Here is a 14,422-nt window from a genome sequence, read left to right as displayed (position 1 = left end):
TCATCGTGTAGCTCAGTGACCTCGCGGACACGTAACTTCCGCAGGTTTGTAACTGAAGTTTTTAGCCGCACCAAGACGTTTTCCTGAACCTAACCAGTCGCTGGTGTTTATGTCTGAGGATGTGTTGTGAACATATGTGTAACTATTTGCATCATTAAAACAGAATCACTCCCTCGTCGTTCACTATCGTACATATTTTTTATGAAATAATGTCTCATGGTGTCCACAGGAAGGGGAAGGACTTCACCTTTCAGAGTAAACGAAGCAGAATGTAATCCAGTATTATGTTTTTATGTTATCAGCGTCAATGTTCTCATTTCAATCTTCTCACTTCAGATTTCCTGCTGCTGTTGCTTCAAATTAAAAGCTCAAATCTTAAGGATTATAACTTTAACTATCCCCTTATTTTGAAAAACTACTTCCTGAAACTAGCAGTAATGTGGTCTAAAGGAACTTCCAGCATCAGCTTCTCCCTCCGCTCCTCCTCCTCCTCCTCCTGCCTCACCAAACTCCTCATAGGCCTCCAGAGAGGAGGAGGCACACCCCGGTGCACTCTGGGAATCGTAGTCCAGGAAGAAGGCGGGGTGCTGCAGTGGATGCGACTGGTTGATGGCCGGACTCGCCGGCGGCTCACCGAGCGGGGCGGTGAGCAGAGACAGCTGCAGCTGGTCGATGGTGCTGGTGGGGAAGGGCTGTGATTGGTCAGGAGGGGAGCAGCCTGGGGATGGGGAGCCGGTCGCCACGGTTACGCCTCTCTGGGGACCGGAGGGCGAGCTGGCCTGAGAGTCGTCTGTGGTGAGCGAGCGTCTCAGTTTGGCCCGAGCGTTTTGAAACCACACCTGGAAGCGTCAGACATTTTGTGTGTGTAGAAACAGATTATAGTCGAAGCTGAACCTTTAAAATCTCTGTTGACTTTTAGAGTTACATCTTAAAACTTTAACTGCAGGATGATGTAAAGTCTACGTTACCCTCTGTGTTTGTACCTGCAGGACTCTCTTGGGCAGGCCGGTCTTGTGAGCCAGGCAGGTCCAGTCCTTCCCGTCCGGGTTGTGCTTCTGCGCAAAATACGACTCCAGCGCTCGGAGCTGCTCGCTGCGGAAACACGTCCTGATTCGCTTGGTCCGTCTGCGGGTCCGCCCGCCCGTCACCCTGTCGTCCAATCGTGGCTCTGGACTGCTGACAGACTCCTCCCCCTCACCTGAGACCTGGTTTTGAGCTGTCACACACACAGCAGTGTTTGTTAGCTAGCTAACAGGTCTTAACACACTCTCAGCTTTTTAGCCTCTTTTAGCTCCTGGTTTTGGTTTTGAGGCTCAGTTCCTGGTTCTGGTTCTGTCTCAGTGTCTCCAGCAGCTGAAACAAACTTCACGCTGGCCGCACAACAAATCACACAAAGTTACGCTGCATTAACACAGATCCAGACAGACGGACATAATAATAAAAACAAACAGTCCAGCTGAACGTCGGGACATTAAAACGAAACTCAGATCTCAGTTTGTTGCTCAGATAAAATGATTTTGTGTCTAATAATTTATGAAACTATTTTAGTGATCAGTGGAACAAAAGCAACATGTTAAAGTAATATATTTCTTTAGTGTTAAGGGAGTAATTTAATGCGTTATTACTAATATTTCAGTTAAATTACTACAGTTACATCACGTAGCGCGTTGCGATCCACGTTAACGACCAGAGTGAGGCGTTTATTGTTGTTTTGATAACCCATCCACACCAACACGACTGTATTAATATAGACTCTGTGTTTAATATATCTGAGCCTAAATGAGCCTAACGATGAAGCCTGATCCTCTGTTAATGTTCTGTGGATTAAAACAAAAGCAGAGAAGAAGAGATGTTTGTCTCGAAGCGACAGGTCTGTTGTGTTTCATCTGACTGAGCCAACAGTTAGAAATATTTATTCCTGACTCATAATTCATCAGACTGTGATCGTCTGTCTGCTCATTTATTTAAACACATCTCGGCTGTTTCTTTGTCCTTCAGAGGTTATTTGGGCATTTCATTGAGGAAAAGTAACTCGCCCAGCGCTGCTAGTGAGGCGGAAAGTGTCACGAGTGTAAAACCACTCATACATTCCCAACTTGCACAATGATTTATGAGATTATTCTCGTAATGCACGCAGCTGTAGAATGCTGTTAAAATTCCCTCCACAGCGTCAGATCATTCATTCATTCCCAACATGTACAGTGGAAGAAAAACTGGAAAAAAACAAAGTTAATAGCGTCTAATTTTTCAAGTTTTCTACTTGTGTTGAGGAACAAATTACCCAAAACATACAGTGATAAATGTCAGAAGTCTGGAGTCCGTCTGCCCCCTAATGGACAGAAGTTGTAGCAGCTCTCCTGTGAATCAGAATCACTTCTTGCTGGTTGCTTTGGGTTCCTCCAACAATTCACTCTTTGTGCCGCACAGCAGTTCATTAAGATCTTAAAGAATATAACAGATACACGAACAAGGGATCCAAGAAACTAGAATATTCGTGACGTAGAAGACGCAGCGCTCACCTTCTCTCGGGTTTGCTTCGGGCGGCAGGTCATGTGACAGCGGGACGCTCCCGTCGCCATGGTAATGTGTCTGACAGTACAGGTTGTGGCCGTGCATGACGTACAGGTTCCCCGGGATCAGCTTCACGTCACACTCCTGCAGCATCAGCATCATCAGCATCATCATCATCATCAGAAACATGTCTGCTTCTAACATAAACACACAGGTATTTCTTCACCAGGTGTGTGTGTGTGTGTGTGTGTGTGTGTGGATGAAGTTTTTTCATTTAGTTTTCTGTCGATGTGTTTTCGGGTTTAAGCAACAAAGAATATTTTCTTTTTGTGGTTTGGGTGAATATAAAACTTTCACAACATTAAATACGTGTTGGAAAAGAAAACTTCTCCCATGTGTTTGTTGTAAATGCTGATTTTGGGAGCAAACTGTGTAAATGTTTCCGTGGAGACGCTGACCTGGCAGGAGAAGCAGTGCGGGTGGAAGGTCAGCTCACCGGACCTCATGACCAGATCAGACGCCGGGATCGGCTGGAAGCAGCGAGCGCACTGACCGCCTCCGAACATCCTGACGAAACAAAGAAAGTCAGAGAGACAGAAACAGAAACCAGACCGGAGGAAACCTTTAACGTGTGGGACTGTTAAAGGAGCAGTCTGGTGTTTTGTGACATCGTGACGTCGGCGGCGGTGCTGTGGACCTGCAGTAGTCTTGTTGGCAGTAGATGTTTCCGTCCCTCCAGAACAGTGACGGGTGAGTCTGCAGCTCGCACTGACACGCGCTGCAGCGCAGGCAGGCGCTGTGCCACAGCCGGCCCGCAGCCAATAGGAAGAAGCGGTCGCACAGCTGCTCGCCACAGCCGGCGCACGTCATTGGCTCCTGGATGGACACGGCTGTCGGAGCCTGACACGGACAGACACATTTCACTTGTATTGGAGTATTTTCACAGTACTTGTACTCGAGTAAATCTTCCTCCACCTGTCACGCTTACATTATCTACAGCAGCAGCGTCCTCCACCACCGCCGGGCCGCCGCTCAGCTCCGCCCCTTTGGCCTCGTCACCAAGGTCACCGCTGTACAGCAGGTCCTCGAGGGCTCGGTCGTCTGGCGACATCATGATTGTCCTGAGGAGGCGGAGGTGGTAATTATCGGTCCACTCGTTAATCACAGGCCTCATTAGAGAAGTCTATAAATACTCATCATCCACACTGACACACGTGACGTCACAGCCAAGGACCTTCAAGGACCTTCAAGGACCTTCAAGGACCTTCAAGGTTTTTGGTGAATTTGACAAAAATTTAAAATCAAATAAAAAAACATCAAATCCATTTTAACATCTTTAAATCTCCTTTAAAACTCACAAGGTTTTGTTTTTATTGTACAAATGTTTGTTTGTTTTTCTTCTCATCATTATTTTTCTGTTATTATTATTATATTATTAATGTTCTTATTATTATTGTTATACTTGTTATTGATAATATTATTACTAATATTATTGTTATTATTGTTGTCATTATTATTGTTGTCCTTATTATTTTTATTATTATTAATAATAATACGAGCTTTATTTTTATAACAGTTCTTCTTTGTGTTATTATTATTAATGTTATTAGTATTGTTATCGTTATTAATAATATTATTACTACAATTATTATTATTATTACACTTTTGTATTATCACGGTTCCTCTTATTGTGATAATTATCATTGATATTGTTATTATTGCTGCTATTGTAATTATTTTTGATGTTATAATCATTATTGATATTGATGTTATTGTTGTCATCAATGTTTTTACAGTTTTTGTAATTATTGTTGTTGTTTATCATTAATTATCATCTTAAAATCCAAAATGTTACGACCTCAGGTATCAAACATGAAAGACAATAAAGACTTCTATGTTTGATTTATTTTCCATCCAGGTGGACAGTAGAAGAAGGAGGACATGAAGCAGAGCTCACCTGTCCTGCAGAGAGGCTCCTGATTGGTCGTCCACCCTCTAAACCTCGTCAGAAGAAGATCTCACCAGAAAACAAAATGTTCTCCTCCTTTCTTCTCCTCCACGTCTCTGCTCGGCGCCCTCACCTCTCCAGGTGTCTTGTGGTTTTGGGATCAGTGCCCCTCTCTGAGCGCTGACCTGAGATCTGCCTCCATCTCGCTCTCCTCCAATCACAGCCGCAGCATCTCACTGTCCCAGGTGACGCGCCCGGCTCACACCTGTAAACAAGACGCCCAGGTGGCTCAGAGTTCAGGTGAGGTCTGCATGTGATTGGACGCCCGCTGAGCAGATGGGGGGAGGGGGGCTGCTCCCCGGGGACCAATTAAAAAGAAACACAAAGGGTGTTAAAAGACATCTGGGATCAATCCCAGGCTGCAGAGACGGTTTGATCCCTCGACTGGTTCAACAAACTGGTTTCTTCCATCTGACTGTTTGACTGAACAATCACGCCTGAGAACAAAGAGATCAAATATTCACTTCAGACACACAACAAAGATCCTCCTGATTATTTAACAAAGAGTAGAAACACATTAAAATGCTGTTTATTAATATAACTACAATCAGTACAACCCACAGCAGAGGTTACAACACGACATCTACCACATCTCACAGGCTGACTTTGCACTTTTCACTCCATCACATCGGCTAATTTCAATTATACATCGCCGAGACAAACTTACACAATCTTTTTCAATTGTGTAACATCTGCCGAATTTACAAGAGGATCCAAGTTATCAAGAATTTGTCAGAGAGAGAGTTTCACAAAGTTCAGGAAGATTCTCTGAAAGCAACAACTCTGAAAATTGAGGGATTTTTAAAGGGAGTCTGGGGACTTTCTTCAGACGGGGGACAAAGTAGAAGCCCCTTGTTGGTAACTGTTGACTGTATTTGTAAAATAAAATGTTGCAGAGATTGTTGCTTCATAATGTTTCGTAAATTGAATGTAAATGGTGACATCAGTGTAAACAGTGTGTTCAAACAGCTGCTGAATGTTGGCAGGTAAGATGCACTGCAGACACAGAAGCACGCAGACAAACTGACACTTTCTATGAGGAAAGAAACAACTTCATGTGTTAGATTTAATGCTGAATTTACAAGAAGGCACCAATGATTAAGAATCTGTCAGAAACAGCTTTTAATAGAGTTGCTAAAGTTCCTCCTAATACAGCAATTCACAAAATTTAGCATTTTTTAAAGGGAGTCTGGGGACTTTCTTTAGACGGGGGACAAGGAAGAAGCCCATTGTTAGTAACTGTTGACTGTATTTGTAAAATAAAATGTTGCAGAGATTGTTGCTTCATAATGTTTTGAAAATTTCAGTGTAAATGGTGACATCAGTGTAAACAACAACAAACAGCTGCTGAATGTTGGCAGGTAAGATGCACTGCAGACACAGAAGCACGCAGACAAACTGACACTTTCTATGAGGAAAGAAACAACTTAATGTGTTAGATTTAATGCTGAATTTACAAGAAGGCACCAATGATTACGAATTTGTCAGAGGCAGCATTTCACAAAGTTCATAAAGATTATCTTGATGCAGCAATTGAAAAAATTGAGCTTTTTTTAAAGGGAGTCTGGGGACTTTCTTCAGTCAGGGGACAAGGAAGTAGCCAATTATTGCTTACTGCTGTATAGTTGTGCCCCAGAAGATTTATCTGACTGTTTCGATGACCTTATTTTGTGTGTCTTATTTAAAATGATGACGTGAACAGTTTAACAAAGCAGCAATATTAAAAAATCCTAACTATTGTTGCATATAAAGGCCCTTTTTATATGATCGCACGCTGGAAGAAAGTTTTGTATTATCTCCCTGTTTATTGAGAATAAAAAGAATTTAAGTTATTCCAGAATCACTTCACTGTTGATGACCATTGTCTGCAAAATAACATATTGTGAAATTAAGTTTTTTCACTTTATTATTCACTTGTTCAAGAGCAAAAATAAAATAGTTGGATGATTATTTTTAGGGGTGATTATAAAACAGCTCGTCTGCTGTGACAAAAACAACGATGCAGTTTTTTTAGTTTTCAGTCATTTTATTGTCGTATTCTTTTCGGGGTGCAACATAAAAAATAAATCAAAATAAAACAAGAAGAGATTTACAAGAAGAGGACACAGAAGGACAAACATGATATTCTCCATCACTCACCTGCTCGTTCCGTGATGTCACCACACACTGTTACCTGAGGGGCCACAGTGCAGCCGACATGTCTGACAGTGAGCAGCAGGGGGCGCTAACGAGCTTTAAATCAGGACTCCATCAGCGCCTTAAAGCTCCAAATTACAGACTGAATAACAGAGAAACACCTGCTGCCACACTTTTCCTTCTAGGTCTCAAAGATCAAATGAAAGCCGACAGATGAAGTCAGAAATACATAAACAAGAGTTTTTATTATTTTCTGAAAAAAACATGTGAGACGTTTGCTCGACCAACATTTTGTGTAGAAATGATTCTGCACTCTGCTGCATGTGGAACATTTATCTATGACTTTATTTACATCAAAAAGAACAAAAAAAAGAAACCAAACAGAAACTCCTGAGCTGCTGTTCTGGAGAACCTGACGTCAAAAACTGACTGAAATGCTGCAAATATCAGCGTCCAGGGACGCAGGAAGATTTGGTGCTGACAGTGCAGCAAACGACTTGAGTGGCCGGAAAAAACGTACACAGTCTTCTTTAATTTTGTAACATTTGCCGAATACACAAGAGGACCCAAGTTATTAAGAATTTGTCAGAGTGAGAGTTTCACAAAGTTCACAAAGATTCTCTGAACGCAACAACTCACAAAATTAAGCATTTTCTTAAGGGAGTCTGGGGACTTCCTCCAAGGGTGGTAAAGAAATAGCCTATATCGGTTATTGTTTAGTTGATATGTCAATAACATGTTTCTTCTTTCATAAATGGAGTGTAAATGGTGAAATCAGTGTAAACAGTGTGTTCAAACAGCTGATCAATGTTGGCAGTCAAGACTTAGCACTTTAGACACAGAGGCAGACAGGCTGGTACAAAGTGACACTTTTTACAAGGAGACAAACAACTTCATGTGTTCCACTTAAAGCCGAATCAACAAGAAGGCTCCAAAGATTAAGAATTTGACAGAGACAAGATTTCACAACATTTCTAAAGTTTTTCTTAATGCAGCAACTTCTAAAATTGAGTGTTTTTTTAATGGAGTCTGGGAATTTTCACCAGGGGTTACAAAGAAGTTGCTTATATTGGTGACTGTTTCCTACTTTTTTGAAAATGTGATTTGTTTACGGTCAATAAAATGTTGTGGTCGCTCATTATTTGAGTGTAAATGATCAAATCGGTTAAAACAGTTAAGACATGCTGCGACAAACTGACACTTTTTGCAAGAACAGAAACAACTTAATGTCTTATATTTAATGCCGAATTAACAAAAAGACAAATGTAATTAAGAATTTTGCATTGACAACATTTCATGATGTTTATGAAGTTTCTCTTGATGCAGCAACTCACAAAATTGAGTGATTTCTTAAGGGAGTCTGGGGACTGTCTCCAAGAAGTGGCCTGTATTGGTAACTGTTTACAGCATTTGTACAAAAACATTCTCAGACTGCTTTTAATTGTTGTTAATGACAAGATGTTATACTGGTTATTAAAATTATTACAAAAACATGAATACTGCGCACCTTTATTATGACATCATCATAAAACCTGACCTCTCAGCTGTGACTGACTTCCTACGTCACTGCAGCTTCATTTACAAACCAAATCCATCAGCACAGGCAGACGAGAGGCAAATATGCGTTTTTTGTAGGTGAACTGACCCTTTAAATATAGAGGAAGTGGGAGGAGTCACACTTTAAAGCAGGAAATATAAAAGAAAGGTGAAGAGACTGTACAATCTACAGTAACATACTGATAACTGACCTCTATACACATGAAACAATACGTCTTCATCTCCTCGAGTGAGAGTTACAATGAGTGTGTGTTCTCGTGTGTGTGTGTGTGTGTGTGTGTGTGTGTGTGTGTGTGGGTGTGTGAGTGTGTGAGAGAGTGTGTGTGTGTGTGTGTTTAGCAGTCCTTTATCTTCTTCTTCTTCTCTCTCTCTCTCTCATCCTCTGATTGGAGGACTGAAGGCTGCCGGTCTCATCTTCATCTCAGTGAACGGGATGGAGTGGTCTTTTCCTTTCCAGGAGGTCCAGATCACACCCTGTGACACACACACACACACACACACACACACACACACACACACACACACACACAGATGTTAGACAAATCAAAACAAAGGTGCCCTCCTACTTTTACTCGCTGTGTCATTGTCGTATTTGGCCTGAAACATGTTTTCATCATGTTTACACTTTCAAAATAAAAGCACAACTGAAACACAACGTCTGGCAGCTGCAGGAGAGGTTGAGGTGTCCAATGTTGGCTCCTCAAGAGGATCACTTCAGTTCGATTTAGTGCCACAGAACATGTTTGTTATGTGATGTTACCTGGTGTTTGACGTCGATGCCGTACAGGCCGTTGAGGTTCGCCTCGTGGCAGTTCTTGTACCACCAGCCTCCTCGGTACGACATGGCGCAGCGGGTGATGAACGGCGCCGGGTCGCGGTCTCTGGTGGAGAACACTCTGTTGTTGTGATAACTGAGGGAGTCGCCTGGAAACATGAACAGAGAGGAGACGAGAGGAAGAGACGGTTTTAAATAATCCTTCCAGGAGACGTTACAGGAACCAGGACCGCTTCAACACCTGTCAGCTCCTCTCACCTGCGGTGCCGCTGTATCCGCCCACACTCAGCCTGTAGTTCCTCTTCGCCACCTCGAACGTCGAGTACTTAGCGAACACTGACTCGTCTTTGTCTCGCAGGTCGACACGCAGAGTCATCCTGGTCATGGTGGTCAGGTTGTGGAGGTTGTCGAGGCCTGAAGCAGCAGGAGACAAACGTGACTTCCTGTTTGCTTCAGATTCACGTTTAAATAACCTTGTTTGAGTTTTAATGTGTTATTTAAAGGACAAAAGAAGACAGCGTCTCTCTCACCGAGCCAGAACTCTCCACTCAGATCTCCAAATCCTCTCACGTAGTCCTTCCAGCCTCTAAAGAAATCCACCGAGCCGTCCTTCCTCCTCTGGAACACCTGCAGACAGGAAACAGAACACAGACCAGACTCCACTCAGAAAAACCTCCATTTAACCCGAGGACACATGTCACCGATCCACCGATGTCCTCGTACCATCCAGCCTCCTCCGTCCGTCTCCATGTCGCAGTAAACCATGATGGAGGTCCCGGGCTTCCCCTGAGGGAAGATCTCCACCTCGCCGGATGTCCGGATGCCGTTGAGCAGCTCCTGAGAGCAGTCTGTGGGGAAGGGGAACCTCAGGGTGCCTGAAGAGGAAGAGGAGGGTTTTATCTCTTCATCAGTGAATCACACGACAGTAACGCAACATGTGTGCAGCTTTTATTACCGGTGGTGAAGTCGGTGACAATGGCAGAAGTGTACCGTCCTCCCGTCTCCGCCTGCAGCTGCACCGTGTACTTGGATGCCGGGTGAAGTCTGGTCAGGTTGTACTCTGTTACCGAGGCGTCCACAATCACTTCCTGTGAAGGATGAAGCACAAAGACAAGAGATGTTCGTCCACGGAGACAGTTTAGAGTTCTAATGAGCAGAGATACGTTAAAAACATCAGAGAAACAGAATTAACTGATCATAACATGATTTAAACGCTCTTCTCACCTTCATTTCTTGGCCTTCCGTCTGATAGGTCAGTCTGTAACTGCCTACGGGATTTGAGGGTGGTTTCCACGACAACAGGGCGGTGCGAGGCGTCACATCGCGGGCCTGGAGATCACCGGGCCTGTCGCCGTCACCGCCAGAGCCTGGAGAGGAGGAGGAGGTGAGAAAACACATGATAATGATGGTTTATGGTGTGTGTGTGTGTGTGTGTGTGTGTGTGTGTGTGTGTGTGTGTGTGTGTGTGTGTGTGTGTGTGCGTCCTGACCTCTGGCGGTGGTGAAGGTGGTGGTGGCCGGCGAGCTCTCCCGGCTGCCCAGCTGGCTGGTGATGGTGACGGTGTAGGTGGTGGATCCTTCCAGACCGCTCAGCTGCTGCTCGGCTGCGTTCCCAGACACACTGACCCTCAACTCTGAACCTAATCACACACACACACACACACACACACAGATACAGGGTCAGTGATGCAATGTAACTAAGTATACTCCACCACATCAGGAGTATCTTACCCGTCCCGGAGCCATAAACGATGGAGTATTTATCAATGGCTGCCAACGCTGGACGCCACAACAACAAGGCTTTGGAGTCGGTGACGTTTACAGCCCGCAGGTCTGTCGGCGGGTCAGGTACTGAGAGAGAAACACAGAAAGTCTTTATTATGTCGAATCTGCACCGAACTGTGAAACACTGAAAGAAACAAAAGAGTTAAAAATCAACTAAAGAAGACAGAGAGGATTTCACACTGATGGTTTGGTTTGACGACTGTTTGGTTTGTCAGCGATAGGAACGGAAAAAAAGACATTTTTAAAAACACAGAGCGCTGAACAGATCCAAGACCAGCTCCTCTGAGGATACAAACTCAGACTGTTTCCAGATTCAACACCTGCTACAGACATTACAGAAGACTCAAGAAGAGAAACTGATAAAAACATTCAGGTTTGTGACAGAATCTATTCAGCCTGTAATCATCGTGCTGTCCTTTATTTATTATTTAGAAGGATTCAGCGCCCCGTACTGAAGCTTTATACCTGAATCAAGTTACAACAAAACAAACTGCAGCACTCACGTGTCATGGCCAAGTCTTTGATTGGATCGCTCTCGTCCAGTCCGAGGATGGAGATTACGCTGACCTCGTAAGTTGAACCAGGAGAGAGTCGCGTCAGGCCGAGGGTGGAGTCGTCTTTGTCCACGGACACCGACACCGGCTCACCTGTGGGGACAATTAGCAGTTAGCTTGCTAACATGTTGAGGCCTGCACACACCTATTTTAAAGGACACCTTAAATAAACCTATAAATCTGAATGTTGAATAAAACATGACATCGGTTCTCACCATCCTCCGTGTGGGTGTAGGTGACCTTGAATCCACTGATGGGACTCTTGGGTTTGGTCCACGACACCGTCAGAGAGTTTTCTGTCACCTTGCTGAAGATGATGTTGGTGGGAGGCTCCGGGCCTGAACGGTACGAAGAACACCATGAGAGGTGAGTGAAAGCACGAGAGGATAGGAAGGAAGTGCAGCAAAAGAGGAAGAGGGAAGAAGAAGAAACTGACGGAATAAGACGGCACGCAAAGATTTCAGATATTCGAGAGAAGAGAAAAGACAAACTGAAAGAGTGAAAACAGTGTGTACATTATCACTTATTCATATTAGTGCTCCGTGAGTGAGTTTGTGTGTATATATGTACAGTGCAAACATATATACAGTATACAAATCATATACAGACATAAAGTCAATTAATCATAACGATCAGACGCAGGTGATGGATCCTGGACAGCAGCGAAGGAAAGAAGGATGAGATTTAATAGTTAGCCGGTCGCTCAAACCTGAAAATGAAAGCGTGGCAGGAATGAACAAAAACAAAAGGAAGAAGAGTGGACAACTTTACAGGACGAGTGAACAAATACAGTCAGATATTAAGACAACGCAGTCAGAAGAGCTGAAAAGTGAAGAAATTATTCTGTGGACGTATTGTTTTAATTTAGTTTCCTTGTAAAAAACAAAATAGGACAAAACTGTAAGACGTCTGGTCCGTTCCTTTGTTAATGTCTCAGTAGATGTACACATTTTCATTACAAGGAAATACTAGACTCTGATTCTGATCCTGTGAAGTTAAATATTTACCATCAAGTGAAACCTGTTTAATCATAAAAAATATCCACATTATTCTTTCTGGGAAGGATTAAAATGTGCACCGATGCAGTTGGGTGTGAAGGTGGAGACAGAGACCAGCCGTGGTCTTACCCTGGTCTGGGTGAGAGGTGATGGGTGTCAGTGAAGCTGGCTGTTAGCTTACCCTGAATGAGAGAAGACCAGAGCAGCAGTGAATGAACTGTGTTGTTATGATGTTACTGATGTTATCTCATGTTGATGTCAACTCAAAAACTACACTGAGTGGTTCTCAGTCTGTTCTGCAGCCCTACAAGTCATTTATTGATGTGGCTTGTAGTTGAGTTTGTGTGTTGCAAATAAAGAATAATTAAAGTTTGATTGCTCAACATATACTTACATACACATCACTCTTAAAGTTGCGTGACATGAACGTTATGTGACAATACGTCCATGAGTTAGCTAACAAACGCATCCGGATTCCTCAGTCATGGATTAAAGCTGCGTGAGTGGAATATTGAAATGGCTAAAAGTAAAAAAAATAATAAAATAATAGTTGAGAGGTAAGTGACAACGCTGACCCCAACTAGTCCGGTCAGATTAACTCAATATATAGGAGGAGTCTGAGTCAGCAGGTCGCCAGCGCCAGTGGTGGAGCTGGTTGGCGCCACTTCTAGCAAGAAAGTAAAAAGACATGACCACGCTAGCTGTCTCAGTCTGGGATTCGCTGCAGCTCTTTCACTGTTTTTTTCACTGGCATTTACAATTGCTCCCATTGAGAGGTATAAGTGAGGCAGTGTGGGAGGTAACTTGGTCTTATCCATAAAGTAAAGAAAATTAAATAAAGTCAGATCAAGTGATTTTTAAAAAAAGATGGAGGATACCCTGTGTGCAGCAGTGCTATTCTCCTGGGTACACAAACCACAGTGGATCAAATAAATGAATAAATAAATAAAATAAAAGGAAATCAATATCAAACTGACTACTACTTCATACTTGGGCTCTGTATATGGACGTCACACTACTTCCTGCATTGTCACTGACCAGGTTTCCATCCAAATGTAACACAATTTTTAACTTAAGTTTCTGTTTTGAATTTTAAGTTAGCTAAATTGCACAGACTACAGGTAACTAAGTTAGCCAACATGCTAAAGACAACTGAGAGTTAACGTGCAACTACAAGCCACTGTAAACTAGTTACATTAGCTAGTGCACAACTTAGCTTGCTAAAAATGTGAGAAGCTATGTCAATGCACATCTGAGGTTTGACATTAAATACATTTGTTTGAATTGTTCAGTGTTGTTAATGTATGATTCTCCTTCATTTGAGTGTTTCAGCCTCATGAAATCTGACAAATGAGCGCACAAGTAAAGCATTAACACGAAACACAACAGCTTAATGGGCATTTTGAACATTAAGATTAACTGATGACAAACAAAACAGGTTATGTGATTACCGACCCAGTGATTAAAGGACAAATACATGAAGTGAAACTGTAAATCACAAGCTTACAGTTTGCAAGAGCAACACAGCGCTTGAGCTCCGGAAATGAACATGGAGGAAGCATTTAGTGGGTGAGCAAACTGAAGACAAGTGACGTTTAATAAATGGTTTTTCGTGTAAATCAGCACAAGAAACGGAGATATAAGATGTGTGCAACAGTTTTCTTCACAACATTCACAGCAATGTTGTAGCATTGTACAGTAGTACTTAATCTTGTTCTACTGTCACAATGGCTTGTACCTGTACTGATGACAAGCTTGTGCAGTTTGGACAGAAGACCAGAAGACCCCTTTCCAAGCAAAGTCACGGTGTACTCGGTCTGACGAGGCAGATTCTCGAACTGGAAGGAGCGAGCTGTACCAGGAAGAACTTTTTTAAAGGTTTCGTCACTTCCTGTTTGCGGCTTGGCTGTTGGAACTTGTGTACTTTCAGGAACTCTATTTTCATCTTCAGCTCTTCCATTTTCTGCTTCTTTGATTGGTTTAAGACTTACTTGCCTGTCTTCCTGATCATCCTTAAGCTTTGGCCCTTTTGTAACTTCTTTCTTTGTCACAACAAAGTTTTTGTACTTCCCTTCTGGCGAGTCCCACGTGAGTGTAAA

At 43.0% G+C, this 14,422-nt stretch overlaps 2 protein-coding genes and 1 long non-coding RNA gene across 3 annotated transcripts in view; 1 reads left to right on the top strand and 2 right to left on the bottom strand.

Moving 5' to 3' along the window:
• Positions 1-424: 424 nt before the first annotated feature.
• LOC115578465 (LIM/homeobox protein Lhx9-like) lies at positions 425-4,560 on the bottom strand. The gene is made up of 7 exons (XM_030411433.1): positions 4,469-4,560; positions 3,500-3,632; positions 3,209-3,411; positions 2,970-3,078; positions 2,520-2,655; positions 984-1,216; positions 425-839 (listed from the first exon to the last, which is right to left on the bottom strand). Exons 2-7 carry the CDS (start codon positions 3,623-3,625, stop codon positions 429-431), a joined length of 1,218 nt encoding a protein of 405 aa, XP_030267293.1. The 5' UTR covers positions 3,626-3,632; positions 4,469-4,560; the 3' UTR covers positions 425-428.
• On the top strand, positions 686-5,551 carry LOC115578466 (uncharacterized). The gene is made up of 3 exons (XR_003983461.1): positions 686-795; positions 990-2,725; positions 4,430-5,551. It is a non-coding gene; the product is annotated as an uncharacterized LOC115578466 (long non-coding RNA).
• A 1,323-nt stretch (positions 5,552-6,874) lies between these two features.
• Positions 6,875-14,422, bottom strand: part of LOC115579545 (tenascin) — a 37,381-nt gene continuing 29,833 nt past the window's right edge. The window contains exons 9-19 of the mRNA XM_030413093.1: positions 11,541-11,663; positions 11,275-11,418; positions 10,718-10,837; positions 10,477-10,626; positions 10,212-10,354; positions 9,943-10,075; positions 9,711-9,862; positions 9,518-9,614; positions 9,246-9,401; positions 8,973-9,136; positions 6,875-8,686 (exon numbers count right to left, since the gene is read on the bottom strand). Of these exons, the coding sequence (XP_030268953.1) occupies positions 8,588-8,686; positions 8,973-9,136; positions 9,246-9,401; positions 9,518-9,614; positions 9,711-9,862; positions 9,943-10,075; positions 10,212-10,354; positions 10,477-10,626; positions 10,718-10,837; positions 11,275-11,418; positions 11,541-11,663 (1,481 nt within the window). The 3' untranslated portion in view covers positions 6,875-8,587. The remainder of the gene's footprint in view (positions 8,687-8,972; positions 9,137-9,245; positions 9,402-9,517; positions 9,615-9,710; positions 9,863-9,942; positions 10,076-10,211; positions 10,355-10,476; positions 10,627-10,717; positions 10,838-11,274; positions 11,419-11,540; positions 11,664-14,422) is intronic.

Source organism: Sparus aurata, chromosome 3, assembly GCF_900880675.1.
Source record: "Sparus aurata chromosome 3, fSpaAur1.1, whole genome shotgun sequence".
NCBI classification, from domain to species: domain Eukaryota; kingdom Metazoa; phylum Chordata; class Actinopteri; order Spariformes; family Sparidae; genus Sparus; species Sparus aurata.
The sequence above is the reverse complement of the archived record's forward strand: the minus strand, read 5'-3'. Positions and strand labels throughout refer to the sequence as shown.